Source organism: Accipiter gentilis, chromosome 23 (assembly GCF_929443795.1).
Source record: "Accipiter gentilis chromosome 23, bAccGen1.1, whole genome shotgun sequence".
Classification (NCBI taxonomy): domain Eukaryota; kingdom Metazoa; phylum Chordata; class Aves; order Accipitriformes; family Accipitridae; genus Astur; species Astur gentilis.
In genome coordinates, this window is record NC_064902.1 from 8,124,446 (window position 1) to 8,143,619 (window position 19,174).

Consider the following 19,174-nt stretch of genomic DNA (forward strand, 5'->3'; position numbering starts at 1 on the left):
CAGCACCCTGCCCTAGGAAAGAGACAGCTGGTCCTAGCCCCACTCTGCATCATCTTCCTCTACAGGTTTTGTATCTAAGTGCATCCAGCTCTACGAAACCACCATGGTTCGTCATGGCCTTATGCTGGTGGGGCCAACAGGTTCTGGGAAAACAAAGGTATGGCTGAGATACTGTGCTGGCCCCAGCAAACCATCACCTGCCTCATGATGCAGAGGGTTAAGCTTCACAGAAGACTCACAGGCTGGCATTTCCAGCTTCTCTCAGACAGAAGTCAGGACACCAAGATGCTGCCTTTTAGTATTGATTTATAGCCATGGGGAAGTATATTACTAGCTCAGTCTTTCAAATTGGGAGATCAGACTGAAGCTTATTAGCTCTGCTGCAAATTTCTAAGGGCGAGACATACTTTGACATCTTGAGATGTGTCAGACCTCTTGCACAGGAGATCTAACTTCCTGCCTGCCCTGATTCTCGAGTGCTTTATTTCTGTGAATACAGCCAGGCATCTCCTTACTATGATATTATCCTTCACTATGTCTCCTTTCTTACTGCCTTTTGAACGTAATTGCTGTGAAAGCAAGTGGCTTTGTCGTTATGGAGCCATGGCAGTTAGCTGTCTTGCTCTCCTGCTCTTGCAGTGTTACGAAGTTCTGGCAGCTGCAATGACGTCGCTGAAAGGTCAGCCTGCAGCCAGTGGTGGGAATTACGAAGCAGTCAGCTACTTTGTACTGAATCCCAAATCCATCACAATGGGCCAGCTTTATGGAGAGTTCAACTTGCTAACGCATGAGTGGTAAAGTACAAAACCTGCTTTCCTTCCTTCCAGGTGGGAAACGCTTTTCTTCTGGTCTTGAGCGACTTCTCGTCAAGGCTGAGAATGGTTTAGGGTAGTGGCATAAAACCAGAAGCGATCAAGTCCTTATCCTCACCAAGCTGCAATACCCAGTCACGGCGATTTAAGCTGACATCTTTTATAGTGCACTTGGCCCGGCTGCCAGCACATGCCCAGACAGTTACTGCAGCTCAGCTCACAGCATGAACTGCGTAACAAGGAATAATTCAATTGCTTTGGAGCACATGCCCCTGCTCTAAGATACAGCAGCTTAAAAACACTTGCTTTGCTTCTGAAAAGTGACCTCTGTACTGCACACTTGAATTGTTCTGTATAAATACACTGGTGGCCTTGAATGATGAGGAATGACTTTCAGGCATAAAGAGGCATTTCATTCCTGTTACCAGGGCTCCTGCTTGCTTACATGGTTTGGAAGCGAGAGCCAATAGCCCATTAGCCCTCTTGTCAGCCAGGTCCTACTGCTTATGTTTCCATCTGTGACCTGAGGTTGACTTTGCAGCTCGCTTTATCCAGAAGCTAGGGTGTGAGAAGCAGTGTGAATCTCCCTTTGGCCCCGCCACCCACCACTTGCTTAGGGGCAAAGCTAAAGACTGTGTTCTGTAAAATGAGGGAAACTAAATATGAAACTAACTAGGGAAAGTGCAAGCGAGTAAGCAAGCATTACTGATGCTAAGACCCAACCTGGGCTCTGGTGCATCTTTACTGAAGGACATTTTATAGGATATTCCAGTTAGCTTGACAGTTTATTTATGATGTGACTCTACCCAAGGGCAGCACACAGGCACGTCAACATGACAAAAAGAAAAATACAGCAGTCATGTAAAATGTATTTACAGACAAATCCATCTGTTTTAATCAGCTGAGCTTTAGAACAGACTGTTTTCCCTTGATCTCAGTAACAATACCCTGGAATTCACTAGTGCTATAAAAATAACAAATAATTATTTAATAATGGGAGTAGAGTCCAGGGCCTCAATGGAAAATGCGCTCAGGGTTTCCATGTACAGATTAAGTTTGCTGTCAACAGCCAGCATTCCTTGTGTGTCTGCTCACCTGTTCACCAACTCCAGCACCTCCTGGGTTCACAGGCAGCTGAGGACAGGGAACTTAAGTTATAAAGAGGGTAGATTCATGCTCTTTAGCCTGGATTTATCCTTGTAACCTATAGTTACCCAGCTGAAGCATCTGAATTAGCAGAGTAGCTGTCCTGAGTCCCCCTTTACACTTGGTGGAGAAAAAGAGGCACCTCCAGGGAGCAGGTAACCCGCCTATGACCTGAACTGGATGCTAGCAAGGCCTCTTTGCTTTTCACTGAGGACAGAGATATTAAAGGGAAGCTTGTCACTTTAAAGTTAGATGACATGAAATTCAGATCCTAATGCCCAAAGAAATTGTTTTATGGTGTCATAGGCTGAGATATATGTCTCAGTAAAAGAAAGAATGAGATAGATAGACCTTTTTTCAGCTTATCAACAAGTGAGGTACAGGTATCCTTGGGCACACGAACCAGGGTAAGATTCTAGCTTTGCCATTGATTTCAGCAAAACCAGCATGGGCCAACCCCTGCCTTCCTCCCACCTTTCAGGACAGATGGGATCCTTTCCTCACTCATCCGGCAGGGAGCTGCAGCCACTGACACCAGCAAGAAGTGGTACATGTTTGATGGGCCAGTTGATGCTTTGTGGATTGAGAACATGAACACGGTGCTAGATGACAATAAGAAGCTGTGTCTCAGCTCAGGGGAAATCATCAAGCTGACAGAGGTAACTCATCCCTCCTGCTCTTGCTGCCTGTTCTCTGTTTTCCTTCTTCCATCTTGGAATGGACTTGCCTTTTACATTCCACTTGATGTCTATGATGGACTTGTATGGAAATTGGTGTCTTAGCAGCAGCCCTGTGTTGGCCAGACCTCTGCTGTGCTGCACAAACACAACAAAAAGAGGGCTCCTGCAACAAAGGGAAGGATTTCAGCTTCACCAAATTATGCTGAAAGATGTATCAGAAGTGATCAAGTCCTTATCTTCCTTTCTTTCCTTTTGCAATTTCCAGAGCATGACCATGATGTTTGAAGTCCAGGATCTGGCTGTTGCTTCCCCTGCCACAGTCTCCCGTTGTGGCATGGTTTACCTGGAACCCAGCATCCTGGGGCTGGAGCCCTTCATTGAGTGCTGGCTGCAAAAAATCCCAGGCATCATGCAGCCCTTCTCACAGCAGCTAGCATCTCTCTTTAAGAGATTCCTCAAGGTGAGCTCCCACGCTGTTCCAGCCTTTCCGTGGCTTGGAACTTGTCAGCTCAGATATCAACCAGCCCAGACTCATCAAGGCCTGGATTTAAATGTCATCATGGGGACACTTCAGACTACCAGTATACAAACTGCTCTGTGAATTTTCTGGGTTTAATAGAGGTTATTTGCTGATCCTTGTAGGTGTGACTTAGTCTTATTGGTCGTTCTAGGGTTTTTATTTCATTTTAAAATTATTTTCTGGACAAAATCATCCCTAGTGCATCTCCATTGCTTACAGTGGAATAACTCCAGGGAGAAAGCTGTAACAGCAAGTCTTCTTATTTCTACTGTGCTCCTAAACCACTATTTTAATGAGTAACCTGGTGCTGCAAAGGAAAGCTCTGAAGGGACCAAACCATTTAACAGCAGTGATGGCACAAGATGCACATCACTGTTGCACAGAATCAAAAGGCAGGCCCAGAGGTTTCTTGGGGTTAAGAGTGAACCAAGGGGTTTGACTTGCTTCTCTCTGCTCAGAAAGGTGGTACTTGAGACACAGTGGGAAATGGTAGCATTCTCAGTCATACCCTCTGTGCTAAACATAACCTGCAGGGAGGTGAGGAGAAACCAGAACCCTAGAAGGTAAAAGCAAAGTCAAATATGTTGGTTGGTGATACTGAGCTGCTCCTGCCTCTCCTTACAGGAGGCCATTGGCTTTGTCCGGAGGTTTGTGAAGGAGATAATTGCCTCAACAGACAGCAACCTCACAAGGAGCGTCCTCATGCTCTTGGAATGTTTGTTTCAGCCTTTCATTCCCATTGAGGTAGGATTTTGCTACCTCTATCACTATCATGCAGAGGGTTAGTTACCAGAGAACAAGGTGTTGGTGCCTAAAGGTCAGGCTGTAGCTCACCTCCATGGCAGAAGGTAATACAACATCCTGCAAAGCACAGGTAAACCTGGAAGGATTGTGCTTTGCCCACTGAAAGAGAGAAAGATAAGCTCCATGCCTACCAGGCTGGAGGGAAGAGATTCACTTTTATTTATAACAGAGGGAAATGGAGAATGAGTGGAAAGCAGAAATCAGCGCTAAGCAGCGATACACTTCAGATTGCAGGTCCTGTGAGAATTAGTATTGAAGAAGGCTGGACAATTTTCAAATTAAAAACCAAAGACTAAATTCTTCTCCAAGCTCCTGTTGAGTGACATTAGTTCAGCAAGGGGAGTCTCTCAAGTACACCAATGAAACAGCAAGTTTTAATCCACAGAATACATTAACAAGGCCTGTGAAAAAGTGGCTAGAAAAAGCTACACAGAAGCTGAATAGAATTATGAGCACATTAAGAGTCTGGGTTTTGCGTACCTTAACCATGCCTGAGGATTTTACTTCTGCTCTTCTCTGGTTCTCAGGGAATTAGGATGATTCCCCAGGAGAAGGCAGCTCATATCAGAGAGCTGATTGAACCCTGGTTTATATTTGCCTTGATCTGGAGTGTGGGCGCTACTGGAGATTCGCAAGGTCGCATGGCCTTCAGCTTGTGGCTGAGGGAGAAGATGGCAAAGGAAAAGGTGAGTAAAGGAAAAGCAGATCCTCTCTCATAGAGGAACTGGTAATGAGGAATGGGGGTCAGAGCTTCTTGAATGCCTGGAGGCTTTGCATGGGCTTCGTCTTGGGATCTGGTAAACCACATCTGCCTCAAACTTCAAGGGACCCTTGGAGATGGAAGTTCTGGGAGAGACCTGACCCCCTGGGCAGCATCCCATTAGTGAAGTCTTCCTTGCAGTAGTGCAGATCCTCTTGTGAATTCAGCTGAGTAGCAGCCAGGTTCACCACAGCTTTATTCTCACAGATCCAGTTACTTTTCCCAGAAGAAGGACTGGTTTATGACTATAAACTGTACGATGCTGGGCTTAGCAGTGCTGAAGATGATCTGGATGAGGAGGTCATTAGGGAGGTAAAATGTTTCACTTTCAACTCTAAGCTGGGAAATTTGGGGAGAGGGACCAGGAAGCAACACAGTCCTGCAGGATTTGGTAGGATTTTCTCATCAAGGGCAAAAAAGAAAGGCTTATAGGAACCAAATGAGAACATTTAAAGTGAAATCTTTTCACTTAAAGGAAGAAGGCAGTTTCTTGCCCCGAGGGTTGTGAAGCAGATCTTTCAAATCTGAGCCAATGGCTGGCTGGTTAATTCAGACCTGAGTGCCTCCGCCAGTGCTCAGAAAAGTGAGAGGGCCCTACAAGTGTGGCTGCTAGAGGAGGACAGGGAGAAGCTCACATGGAAAGGTCTGCCTGTGTTAGAAAGCAGTGCACAAAAACAGAATAGCTGTGTGCAGCAGAGTCTGGAGGAGGAGCAAGGCAGACAAATATGCTATCTTTTTCACAGGAGACAGCAGAGCAGTAGGGCATGCAAGGCCCATCTGACTGACAGTCACCAGCCCCTGGACTGAAAGAAAAAAAAGAAAAAAAAAAAAACAAAAACACACACAAGAAAAAAAAAAAACAAACCAGAAAAAATGCTTCCCCTTCCTGAAATCAGAGTAAAGAGCTCTACATAAGCATCAGATGCTTAGCAGAAGCTGCCAGCATCATGTCTGTGGGAAGGCCACATGGGGTGGTCAGGAATACACATTTTCTCAGTGTTCTCCAGCACATCCCTGACAAAACCTCTATCTCACTTATATAGTGGCCTCTGGGAGGTTATTCTGTGACTTGATTCTAGCACAAGTCATCCATGTCTTGTACGAGTACAAAACCTCAAAGTGCCTCTGAGTGCAACATGAGTGATGGCAACAGCCATGAAGATAGGATCCCAGCTAAGCCCTGTTTGGCCCTCTGCTGTGGGGGCACTTACAGGGTGGGTCAGCTTAGGACAGAATTCCAGTTCTTGCAAATATCACAAGTACTCCATTCCCCATTGATCCCAGTTCTCAGAAGGGAGGGAGTGTTGCTGCTGGGGCAATAATCTCTAACTCTTGGGCTACCTCCCTCCAAAAAGAACTGAGTCAGACACTCACAGCATTGCCAGACAGAAAGGTAGGGGTGGCAAGACTAGTCAGAGGGGCTGGAAACCTGAATTCCTCATCAGAATCTGAGCTACTACACAAGGAGCTGTGACAGGGAAAACACAGCAGAAATATTTTCTTTTTCCCATAGGGGATAGATGCAACTGCCCCCTCTAAACACACCCATACCTTTCAGGTGCGCTGGGAGAAGTGGCTGGACTCTACAGCAAAGTTCACCATGGTTCCTGATACCAACTTCTGTGATATTATTGTGCCCACGATGAACACAGTCCAAATGGCCCATCTGCTGGAGCTGTTGCTCACCAACCATAAGCCAGTATGTGCCAAGCCTTGTCTTTGATTTTTTGATTCAACCTTGTTCTCATCAACAGGGGCACCTTTTCCTCTCCCAGTGCAGTCAGAACCTAACAGCTACCTGCTACTTTGAGATTATTTCCCACTCTCATGGATTTGTATTTCTCTGCTCAGAAGCTGTGCATAAGCAACAAGAGTTATCCATTCAGTCCCCAGGCACCATGCCAGCGCTCCAAAGGAATATCAATACTCAGTTGTTCAATCAAAATGCAGCAATTGCTAGATAGCCCATCACCATCCCTCTTTACCTGTTTCATACAGTTCCATTTCATACTTCTCTGGTTGGATTCCTTCCACGCCAAGAGATCTGTTGAACAGCTGTCCTTACTGAAGAAGCAAGCCTTCTGTCCTCTCCCAGCCTTTGAATGCCTAAGTGAGCAGAAACCTGCATTTCCTCCAGCAACTGTCAGAGAGCTGGGAAACACAGACTATATGCCTATGGTTATGCTGCATTGCTGATTGTGCTTCTAGGTTCTCTGCATTGGTCCCACTGGAACAGGGAAGACTCTCACAATTACGGACAAGCTTTTGAAGAACTTGCCTCTCAGATACATCACCCACTTCCTGATGTTTTCAGCACGCACCTCTGCTAACCAAACACAGGATCTCATTGACAGCAAACTGGATAAGAGGCAGGTTTCCTTTCTGCATTTGCCAAGGCAGTATCCCTGAGCTCAGTGTTTCTATCAACTTGGCCATTTAGTTTCATCCCAAAACCTGAAGGGGCCCCAAGCATGTACAAGCTGTGGATAACAAATAGGACACGCAGCAAATCTGAGCTGGGATTTTGAGAGCCTGTAATAACTTGATACGATGGCAAGAAAGTAAGAAGGATTAGTGAGGGTCTGTAAAAGTTGCTCCAATTCTAGCTATTCCAGAAATACTACATTTCACAGCACAGGTGTTTGCAAACCCTGGTGTGGGATCTTTATAGAAACTGCTGAGGGGAGAAATACATGGCTGCTGACACCCAGTCCCACTCCCCATGGTTCGCAGCTTCCCTTTTTCCTCCCTGGTCAGCCACTGGTTTGAAGTTTCCAATAGATTCGTGGGCTCAAGCTTTGCTTTTATTTGTACTTATTTATTCATTGACACTGTCCATAAGTAGACAAAATTTCTGTTGCGCTCAGAAAGAAGCCAGTGCCTCAAACATTGTTCTGGATCTTTTCCATGCAAAGGCACATATAAAGGGGTATATAGAATGTAAGTGTAAGGATAGCTGAAACTGCCGACCCAGGAAGCCTCTGGAGAAAAAACTGCTTTTGGATCAAGTTAGGAGTACCTTTGCAATAGGAGTTGTCCCTGTGTCCTTATGTGGCTTCTGTCCTTACAGGCGGAAGGGTGTGTTCGGGCCTCCGATTGGGCGGTACTTCATATTTTTTATTGATGACTTGAATATGCCCATGCTGGAGAAATATGGTGCTCAGCCACCCATCGAGCTGCTGCGGCAGTGGATGGACCACCAGGGCTGGTATGACAGGAAACAGATAGGTATGACCCAGATCCCTTTGCCCAGTACTCTTGACAAAAGTTGGCCTGTTGATAGATATGCATACCTGCTGTGGAGATTTGTGGCAGGGGTTTTAGCTACAATTTAGCCTTTGTTCCTGATTTTGCACTCTTCAAGGTACTTTTAAGAAGCTGGTAGATATTAATTTTGTCTGTGCCATGGGACCTCCTGGAGGGGGGAGGAATGCTGTCACTCCACGCCTCACTCGCCATTTCAACTACCTCTCCTTCACTGAGTTGGAGGAGAGCAGCAAGAAGGCTATCTTCTCCACCATCCTTGGCAGCTGGATGGGTAAGTTCTGCAGACAACTGCCACCTCCTCATGTTGCAAGTCAACCCGATGATAATGGAGGTTGGAAGGGAAGGCATTAATACTGGTGAGCTGATCAAAGTGCTGGAAGCTGGAACTTGCATTAGTTGCTTGAAGATGCTTTTGGAAAAGTGTTGTTTCAATCTTAGCAAACAGAGAGCTCGTACCCTGTTTAGTCTCGGGGCCAAACTGCTGGTGCAAATCAGCAAACTTCAAATTTGGCTCTCACAGTTTCATAAGGTATCCTATAGCCTAGGCCTTTCAAAGAGGATTTTGCTTGTGATGGATGATGTAGATATCCGTCACTTCAGCAGGTAAAGCTGTAACTCAGGTTTTTTTGTCTTTTTCCAGCTGGACTCCTAGGAGAAAGAAGTTACAGAGATCCTGTGCGTAAGTAAGAGCAGAAAGATATATGAGAGAGAGAGAGACTGTGAACAGAACAAGCTGATGGGCACAGCATGGCATAGCTTACCTGTGCTTTCAGCAGACAGACACTTGCCCAGACAACAGCCTTCTGTGGAAGCAGAGCCTTCTGTTACTCTCCATCTGCTGCAGCCTGTGGACAGCTGAGCAGGGTGGATCTAAGCATGGTGCTACAGCCACCCAGAAAAAGGGTTCATTTGAAGTGAAATGAGTCCTCTTATATTTGACAGGGTGGGAATTTAGGATCATCTTTGCAAATGTGCCCTCATCTGCAAATCTGCCAGTAGGAAGGAGTGAGAATAGTGAGCTAGGAGAGAAGCAAAGCAGAGCTTTCTGAGTGCTTGCAATATTTACAAGCATCAGTACCTGACTATGAGCTCAGGGGCACACTGAAGCATCTAGCTGTGATATAAAAAGAAATTCAAGAATTTGGGAAATAATGCAAAAAAGTGCAAAACACTAGGGTGTCACAGGGCTCTACTTTCCCAGGAGTGTCTGTAATGAACTTAATTGGGAGTTTAGAAAAAAAAAAAAAGAAGTATTTTATGCTCTAAAACTGGCAGCTGTGTTTAAATCTTGCCAGACTATTGCATAAGAAATTATTCCTCTGTGGGTTTGCATTTGCTGAACTCAATGAATTGCAAGGCGGTTTAGCTAAGAGGGCACTCACACCTTCTAGCTTCAAAGTAGTTGAAACTCCATTGCGGGAGTACAAGGAGGGAGAAGGAAAACCTGACTGGAGTATTTCAGGTAGGCACCAATTACCTGTCTGGCAGTGTCTCCTCTCTCCCTGGGGTGCATGAAGTCTTAACATCGCAGACTTGTTGTTCTTCCCTCCAAAGATCTGATTCTCTTTGGTTGGGAAATTCATTGACAAACTGTCCACTGCAGTGAGCAGGTGTTTGGTCAGGTGCCCACACAGTCTCTGCATAAGAAAGCAGAAAAGCGTGTTCCTGGCCAAGTCCTAGCAACACCTCTGCCACTCAGTGCCACCTGTCTGCACCACTAGGACCTTCTCAACCCAAAGTCACCACCTTAGCATCCTCTCCACCTTCCTCTGTCCCTGCAGCAGGAGCACATGCAGTCAAAGACTTGAATGAGCCCTTGGTTGATGCCACCACCTGTGTGTATTTGACCATCACATCGCAGCTGCTGCCCACACCAGCAAAGTCGCATTACACCTTCAACCTGAGAGACCTCTCCAAGGTGTTCCAGGGCATGCTCATGGCTGAGCCCAGCACGATCGAGGTGAGTCCTCCCATCAGCACAGTCATGCCACCCAGGGGAAGACCAGAAATCTTCTAGTTAAGGCCTCATTGACAGGCCTCAATTTCTTGTTGAAGCTGCATTTTGGTATCGTTCAATGAATGTGGTGACCTTCCTTTTGGCTATATTGCCTACTATCAGTAGTAAACAGACCAGTCCTGCCACCCCAGCCCTTCCTTGGCATGGAAGCAGGTGACTGGCCACAGGGAGTCAGTGCGACACAGCCCGGCCATTCAGGGCTGGATGAAGCCATAGGGGACCAAACAGGGGACCACGCAGGGGCAGACGTGTTGTCCTGTTACCAGCTTGTAGCAATGGAGGCTTCTGCACTTTCAGCTCTCCTGAGGGCCTTGCTCTGGCTCCAGCCTAGCCAGTAGAGATTGGCTTATCACAGGAAGTACTGTGATAGGACACTGTACAGGATAGGACACTGGTTCTCTGCTACACCTGAATAAAAGGATCTTTCCGAAAAACACAAGAACTTCTGAAAACAGTAAAAATTAAATCAAACTGGGGGGAAGATAAGGACAAACAACATGAAATTTAAATCTCTCAAAGAAAGCCTGACATATGGACAAATAGAGGGGGGATTAGCTGAAGCTGTAATGAGCTCTCTGCAAAGCAGCTGTTTTGACAAGAATTGATTTTGAGAGGAGAAGGGAATGCAGCTTCTTCCACCCAGTTCTTTCTCCACTCCAGCTGCCTTCTAGCAGGATTGGACCTGGCTGCATGCCGGGCAGGAGCCAGTTTTCCTGACAGTGAGGCTCTTAATACTTCTCTGTTTCTCTCATGGGGGCTGTTTTGCTGGTATTTCCTACCAGAACAAACTGCACCTGCTGAGACTGTGGTACCATGAGAGCTGCCGGGTCTTCTGTGATCGTCTGGTCAGCAAGGAGGACCGGACCTGGTTTGACAACCTGATGAAGAGTATGATGGAGGAGTTAGGCACCACTTTTGAGGAGGTCATCCCCTCCCAGCCAGTTCTGTTTGGGGACTTCATGGAACCAGGTGCCAATATCAAACTGTACAAAGCAATCAACAGCCAGGAAGAGGTAAGGACCTTGGGAATCATGGTGATGTGGACTATGTTCTCATCTTCTAAGTCTTCTGCAAACAAAAGAAAACACTTAATAGTAACCATGGGGCTTCTTGAATTGAAGGCGTCTGGAATCACAAACCCTCCCAGGGCTCTCCTGTGAAATCCTACCCCAGATATGGATAGTGGCGGCATTTGGTGCGATGGGAAGTTGAGGTAGAATAAGTTGTCCCTGCATTGCCATCCTGGGGGCAGCCTGCTATGCCAAATCTCCCAAATGAACTGCACTTGGGACTGAAAAGTGAAATTTGCTGGAAAGAAATGGCACATTACCCCCAAACAATACTACTTTTGCCATTAAAGACTTCACAATTGACCTTTGCAAGTAATTAATGTTACTGCCAGATTCCCTGTTGGAGAAGATACTGTGAGTACTTTGGTAGTGATAATTAGGCAAAGGCAATGAGCAGTGCATTTTGCACTCATTATCAGAAACAGAGGATTATCCTGTCGTCTCCTCTTTTGATAGCTGTGTGACAAGGACTGGTAATTAACTGAGCTTTCCAATCTCTTTTGCAAAGTAGGTAGGCCTGTCCCCCACTGAGGTGAGCACAGCTGAGACAGCTAGACTTACCAAGTTGCTGCACAGTCCACTGACAAACACAGAACTTTGGCATCTAGGCAGGGATCTCAGCACTGTATGAATTCCAGCTGATATTGCTTGCCCAGGTTCACAGCGAGATTGCTGAGGAGGGTAGGACCAAATCCCAGATGTCTTCATGGTTCATCTCCTGCTCTGGCCTGAGGGTGCTGTTGAAGAGAGCCCTGGAAAGGGCAGGAGAGACTGCTCCTGCAGCCATTATGTGCAATGGCTGGACCAGGAGAGGAGCGCGCTTCTCTACCTGTCCATGACCAGCAGTGTTTTCTTCCAGCACCTGCCCTTTCCAGCCAGGATCCTAACCACAGGGTGTAGCAGCAGACAGTGGTCAGCTATGCAGTGAGGAAGCTCTCCCTCAGGGAGACCCTGGAAACAGTATGGGTCAGGCAGCCATAAGCTATTTTATTTTCAACTATGCCTTGCTATTTCTCCATGCAAACAGCACTGCTGGGAACACAGACCTTAGTCACTTCCCTGAATTAGTTTAAGGTCACCATTCAGGAGCTGCTGCCACCACCATCACTAACTAAATTCAGCTCAGTGCAATGGCAGTTCCTATAGGAGCATAGAGAGCCATCACCTCCCCAAAAGCAGCTCCTAGGGAGCAACTGGGAGAGACACCTGCTCCCAGATACTGCTGATCAACAGGCTTTGTCCTCCCAGAAGCCTAGCTGTGCTTACAGACAACCACCTGCCCCCTCACAACTGCTTTTATCTGGTAGCCACAATTGACTGTTTCTGCCCACAGCTGAAGGTTGTGATTGAGGATTACCTGGAGGAGTACAATCAAATCAACACCCCAGAGCTGAAGCTTGTGCTTTTCATGGATGCAATACAGCACATCTGCCGAATCAGCCGGATCCTGCGGCAGGCTCCAGGGAATGCTCTTCTTCTGGGTGTTGGGGGAAGTGGGAGACAGTCTCTCACCAGGCTGGCATCTCACATGTAAGTAATGCACTTCTATGCACATAATGTGGAGCTGCTCCATCAGGGCTGCCTCCAAAGAATCTCTTTTCCTGCCCTTCCTGCTACTGGTTACACATTTTTCTGGTTGCTGTCTCTTCAGATTTAACATCCAAGAGCTAGGGCTCAGTTAACATGCACATCTACACTAGAAAAATTGGTCTCTTGCCTGCCAGTAGCTTGGGTTACTGACTGCTGTGGACACGCAGCAAATGAGCAAAAGCAGCATGGTCCATGTCAGCTCACTGGCCTGTGCAGCTCTCAGCATGGCAGGGGAATAGATAGGGGCTTCTTTCTGGGAGCTGGGCAGCAGGAAGACAAAGACAGCAGCTACTAGTGACAAGTGATCAAGTGACACTGGCAGCCTGGCAAGTAGGACTGGTGAGTCTTGGGAGCCAAGAGGCCATGAGGCAGGAAACTTGAAGAGCCAGGGAACTAGGCTGAGGAAGAAAATTCTTCCAGCTCTGAATACAGGGTGTGATCCTGGAGAAACGCAACCATGGTTGCCAGGTGCACCAGCCTCCGAGGGCAGCATCACAAAAAAATCCATGTTGAGTTGCTCCCTCTGCAGTCTTAGGCACTGGGACAGAGAAGCAGTGTGATTGTGTTAGCTCATGGAGTTGTACTTCTCCTGGTTTCTACCTAGCTCAGGTATCTCTGCTTTGAGTAAAACATGCTCTCAGGTTGGTGGTTGAACATGCACAAGGACAGGTGTGTGCTCAGGACTCATTGTGGGAAAACAACTTGCTTGAGTCCTCTCCCCCTGAGTCCATAACACAAACTTAGGACTGACAAATAGTAGATTTTAATTTGATGTAAATCCATAGGCTTCTCTTTCCTTTAGGGCAGATTATGAGTGTTTCCAGATTGAACTATCCAAAAATTATGGCATGACCGAATGGCGAGATGACGTGAGGAAGATCATGATGAAGGCAGGCCTTCAAAGTCTACCCAAGACGTTCCTATTTGTAGACACACAGGTACAAGTGTACTCTCAAGGTACAGGTAGTATTAGCATGGTGGACTCCATCTCAAAAGGAGTCAGAAACATCTCTAAACACAGTAAATCCCCCTGAAGAGGATTGAGGAGCTTTGATACAAACCAGGCACAGCTTGTTTCTTAAGTAAGTAGCCCACCTTCATCATCTTATAAAAAAGCCCCATGGAAACTAAAGGTGGTATATTTGTTGCTAGAGGGACTGTACAGCTGTGTGTGAGTGGGATGATTCTTCTGTTGCTCAAGGAAGCCTCTTTCAGCTCCATCCAAGGGTTTGGTGGGATCAGAGATTTTAGACACAGCTGCCTGAAGCTAAGCACTACGCTGGTCACTGTGACTAGAAGTCCCAAGTAACATCATTCTCTTTATTTTCAAAGATACCAGTAGATTTTAGGGCCTTATGCCTGCTGGTTCCACATGATAATGTTGGCTTGTTACTGTAAACTGTAACTTGCTAATGACTAGACCAACTTCTGGAATTCAACCGTTATGTTCCCCATAGGCTTTTTTACTGCCTTCATTATCACAGGAACCAAGTCCCTTCTGGCAGCACCCTAAGCAATGAGATGAATATCTGTCAAGTGGTGCTTGTTCTTGCATCCTTTTCCCTACAGTGAGAAGCATATGTGGGAGAAGAGGGGCATGGGAGGGTGCATTTAGTTAAATAGATGGATGCTGTGTATTTCTGATTTAGCAAAGGTGGAGAGGTGAGTGTAGCTCTGGAGGGAGATCATCCCACAGACTGTGACACATCCCTACAATTACTCTGTCTCTCACATCGATGAGTTTTATCCTAATAGTGAAGTGTTCTGTGCTGGAGGAATGAAGACCCAGAGCAACCTAATGTTTGGGGTCTGGTTGCAGGGTCACTGCAAGGCAGGGAGCAAGGCCCTGAGCATAATTTGTCTGTAAGGAGACAGTGAATGGGCAGAGGGAGGTTTGTTCTCAGGTGCACACCTCCACCCCTGAAATGACTAAACATGGCTGTTCAATTGGAAATGCTGGACAAGGGTCAGAGTATGCTTTCCTAGAGCAGAGTGATCGCAGAAATAATTTCTTATAACAGGGGCTGAGGGCTATATTTATCCAGAAGTGATCTCCATGGCATATGGTGACATGGTTGTCTTATGACTTACTTAGGAAGCTACTTTTTTTTTTTTTCCCCCTATCATATTCTTAGATTAAAAATGAATCCTTCCTTGAGGATATCAACAACCTGCTCAACTCGGGTGACATTCCCAACATTTACAACCCTGATGATCAAGAACAGATCATGATGGCTATGAAGCCCATTGTTCGAGATCTAGGGCAGCAGCCCACCAAGGCCAATTTGATGGCTGCATACACAGCACGGGTTCGCAGCAATATCCACATGGTCCTGTGCATGAGGTACAGTTCAGGGGTAGGACTCTCTGCTGTCAATGTTAATGTTAATTATTCTCTCCTTGTCTTTTTCCTTGCGTCACTTTGTCATTGGACCTTTGTTTCTAAGCCCCTGACTTTGGAGGAGGAATAAGATTTGCATACCACCTACCCATAGGACTGTATACTATTTTTACATTTTGCTAGTTTCAAGATGAAGTTTGAAAAGTTTAAGAATATGATTATATGTGATCCAGATTAAATACAAGCTTCCTCCTCCTTCATGCACCATTGAGCTGTTTGTTACAAAAACATCGTGCTTGAATTTGGGGCTCAGTTGCACCATGTTTATTCATGAATCTAGTGCATAGTCCATGAACAGCTTGCTTGCTTGCAGGAGGGCTGCCAGAAGGTACAGGGCATTCTCAGTACAAGTGGAAGAATCAGGGCCATGATTTTGGTCTGGTGATGTGATCTCTGCACTCACCTGCTTGAAATAGACTTCAGGTCACATTTATTTCTTACCCCTTAAGTGTTCTCCCTAGGGAGGGACCCATAAAACATCACCCCACTACCATCTTAATACTTCCAGAATACACCCAGGACTTCGAAGGAGTGAGCTGTGACACACACTTCAGGACATGTGGCTCACTGCCTGACCTTTCATTCCCCTCTCTCCTTCTTCCTTGGGTATATTCCCTTCCTTCTTACTCTGTAAGAGTTCAGGATGGTTCTTCAGGGAAGTAAGAAAGCTATTTTAGCCTTGTATTTATAACCAGTTGCAACATCTCTTTTCTACATGTCTTCCCCTCAGCCCAATAGGAGAAGTATTCCGTGCACGCTTGAGACAGTTCCCCTCTCTTGTGAACTGCTGTACCATCAACTGGTTTAATGAGTGGCCTGCTGAAGCCCTGCAGTGCGTTGCCTCCTCCTTCTTGCACAGGATCCCACATCTTGGTGCCAGTACTGAAGATGTCAATGGAATGGTAGGTGCCACACTCAACACACAAAACACAGCTCCTGTGTGCTCAGTGTGCCATGTCTCTAGATATACATAGACGATAGATGCAGGACATACCTGCAGAAAGGTCCTACCCTGTAGCAAAAATGTTCCCATGGCAGCATCATTCAACTAGAGAACTAGTTAGCTTTTGTATGCCTTGAAATGGCCATGTCCATTTGTCCTCTTCTCTATGGCATTGAAGCCCACACATTACATAAGCTCTGCTGTGACTGTATACTTAGGCTCTCTGTGGGTATCACATAGACTTGCCTACATGTTCAGTACTGAATAAGATTGTTTCTTTCCTTTCTCCTTGTAGATTCAAGTATGTGTAGAAATCCATCAGAGCGTGGCAAACAAGTGCCAAGTGTACCTAGCAGAGCTGGCCAGACACAATTATGTCACTCCCAAGAGCTACCTTGAGTTCCTCAACATCTTCAGTTCCCTGATTGGAAAGAAGAAACAGGAACTGAAGACAGCCAAGAACAGGATGAAAAGTGGCCTGGACAAGGTTCGTCACTCACACCCAGGAGATCTTTGGGCCCGCCTTACCTGCTCTGATTAGTGTATTTATAGCTGCAGAGATGCAGTGAGTTGCCCTACATGTCTCCTGTGTAACAGGAAAAGGCTCATGCTAAAGCAAACAAAAACTATGCCTTCTGCCAGGGCCAGTCTTTCTGAAGGGCTGAGTCTGTAACAGCTCTAAAAGGATGATGGTCCCCAGTCTTTGGGGACCACAGACCACTCTAGCTCAATCTCTCAGGATGATCCTTATTAACCTTTTAATTGAAAGCCCTGTAACAGCAACATGATTCCACTGACACTGTCATGAGCTTATGAAGTAATGCCCATCATGTACAGGCACCATTAGGCACTACTGTTTATAAACACACCACAGTGCCAGACAGTTGCTTAAGCAGGAACCAGGGCAAGACCTGCTTTGTTCAGCCTGACACGGGGCAGGGAGCACCCACTAGGACAGCACAGCCTTTTCCTGGGGCTTTTAGTGGCTTCTGCCTCTGCTCTCACTCCACTCTGCTCCCACAGCTCTTGCAAACAGCAGAGGATGTAGCAAGGATGCAGGAGGAGCTGGAGTCCGCCCGCCCTCTCCTGGCACAGGCAGCCAAGGACACACTAGCAACCATGGAGCAACTGCAGGTACTGCTGCTGGACAGCCCTGCATTGTGCAAGTCTGCTCAGACTGGACACAGGGCTTGGGGAGGCCATGCAGGGGTTGTATGAAATCCTGCTTGATCTGACAGTAAAAAGGCCTCCAATTAACACATCAGGTATTTATGCAGAGCAGCACTGCCAGCAAGAATGGCCTTCTGCTGGGGTCCCTGCTCTGGTGTTGGTGGGGACCAGTCACAACCTACAAGCCAGTTGCTAGCAGAAGTGATGGCTCGCATGCCCCTGTCTGAAACCACAACCCAGGGTCAATCAGCCAAGCTACTAGCTCCCTTTCCTCCCTGGTTTAGATCCGTGCAAGAACAGACTAGCAACACTACTAACACAATTCTCAGGTGGCCTAAGCAGCTCTAAGCCCAGACTGTTGTTGCTGAAAGGGATCATTCCCCCACATCCCATCCCCAGGGAGCTGGTCCAGCTGCAGCCTGCCCCTGCTGGCCCAAACCTCAGGGATCACCACACACACAGTCACTTCTGCCACTGCAGAAGAAGGAACTGTCCTTTTGTTGGCTGTCACTACCTTCCCACCTCCTTGCAGAAAGGGGATCCCCTCCAGCAGTTAGGCCTGAGCCTGTCTCTGCTGGAAGAAAACACATGACCTGTCAGGACAGCTGTGATCCTTACCTAGCAGTGCTGAGCCAAGCCAAAGGGGTGCCCTGGCTCCAGCACACTTCTGAGTATCTCTGGTGTTGCAGGTGGACACAGCTGTGGCTGAAAAGACAAGAAGTGCTGTGCAGGCTGAGGAGATGAAGGCCAAAGTGAAAGCGCAGACAGCCCAAGCCATTGCAGATGATGCTCAGAAAGACTTGGCTGAAGCCCTCCCAGCCCTGGACGCTGCTCTTGCCAGCCTGAGGAACCTCAACAAAAGCGATGTTACAGAGGTAACTGGGTTGAGGGGGAAGGTGGCAGAGCTGGGTCTGGTCCTGGACAGTCTCTCACTTTGCAGCAATTCCCCTTCTATAGGCTTGCAGCATCCCCAACCTTTTCCAGCACGTCTGTCCATCCCCCTGGGCTCACAGTCTAGACAGCTGCCCATGCAGCTTCTTCACTTCACTCCTTTAGAAGCAAAGAATTGTGAAGGGCAGAGGCAGGAGCTGGCTCCTGGGTGTTCCTACATGTTGTTTCCAACTTGTGCCAGAGACGATGTTGAGGAGGGCTCACCCCGTGGTACCTGTCCGTGGGGGTAGGTGGCACGCAGTGCCACAATGCAACCCTGAGTATTGACTGCACAACACAGGGACAGATCTAGCAGCACACTGTCTGAAATAGCAGGCTCTTTTGAAAGGTGATCCACCACAGGCAGAGAAGAGGAAGAGGCAATGGCTGGTGGGCTGACTTCAAGGAACACTAGCTTGAAATAGGATAGTTGGAGAAAGGAGGGTGATTCTGAGCCTGGCAAGTGCCACAGCCCATAGCCAAGACAGCAAACTCAGCAAGTACAAGATTTTATTGCCCAGGGTATAACAGCTCTGGAGGCAAGGGAGAGGCTTATTGCTCTGCAATTGTGAGTAATGGACCTTTTTATTCCCCACAAAATATACAAAACTCCTTTCCCCAGAAGGTGAGGAAAGGAGGAGTGTCAGTCCACTTGCCCCCAGCACCTATTCCCTTGTAGAGTTGGCATGAGAAGTCTCCTGTCTATACAAGGCTTCCAATGCCAACTCACAAGATACATCAATTTCTTTCGTATCATTTATCCCACCCACCAGCTTTGGGAAACTCTTCATTTAAGGAATAAGCTCCCTGCTTCTTTTAAGCCCGGCTGCTGCACCATGACCCAAGTAACCTGTCATGAGCTAGGACCACCAGAGTTCTCTCCCAGTCCAGGATTGGTGACCCAGCCCAACCAAAAGATGGCACCATTTCTGTGGCAAGGAGTAAGCATCCCTTTGACCTACTCCTTTGCATAAGGCAGCTCCATCACTGGTCCCTTGGAGGAAGCCGACACCTGCTTCTCCAGCTCCTCCACCACCTCTCTCAGCCAATCCTCATTGCAGTAA

At 47.1% G+C, this 19,174-nt stretch overlaps 1 protein-coding gene across 1 annotated transcript in view; it reads left to right on the forward strand.

The window, feature by feature from the left end:
* The window catches only part of DNAH1 (dynein axonemal heavy chain 1), a 69,878-nt gene that overhangs the window by 34,313 nt on the left and 16,391 nt on the right, over positions 1-19,174 (forward strand). The window contains exons 33-53 of the mRNA XM_049826518.1: positions 66-157; positions 640-794; positions 2,440-2,617; positions 2,904-3,098; positions 3,783-3,902; positions 4,490-4,648; positions 4,930-5,034; positions 6,281-6,421; positions 6,931-7,091; positions 7,793-7,950; positions 8,087-8,260; positions 8,630-8,668; positions 9,771-9,949; positions 10,789-11,019; positions 12,410-12,606; positions 13,469-13,604; positions 14,802-15,010; positions 15,798-15,969; positions 16,306-16,497; positions 17,034-17,144; positions 17,870-18,055. Of these exons, the coding sequence (XP_049682475.1) occupies positions 66-157; positions 640-794; positions 2,440-2,617; positions 2,904-3,098; positions 3,783-3,902; positions 4,490-4,648; positions 4,930-5,034; positions 6,281-6,421; positions 6,931-7,091; positions 7,793-7,950; positions 8,087-8,260; positions 8,630-8,668; positions 9,771-9,949; positions 10,789-11,019; positions 12,410-12,606; positions 13,469-13,604; positions 14,802-15,010; positions 15,798-15,969; positions 16,306-16,497; positions 17,034-17,144; positions 17,870-18,055 (3,290 nt within the window). The remainder of the gene's footprint in view (positions 1-65; positions 158-639; positions 795-2,439; positions 2,618-2,903; positions 3,099-3,782; positions 3,903-4,489; positions 4,649-4,929; positions 5,035-6,280; positions 6,422-6,930; positions 7,092-7,792; positions 7,951-8,086; positions 8,261-8,629; positions 8,669-9,770; positions 9,950-10,788; positions 11,020-12,409; positions 12,607-13,468; positions 13,605-14,801; positions 15,011-15,797; positions 15,970-16,305; positions 16,498-17,033; positions 17,145-17,869; positions 18,056-19,174) is intronic.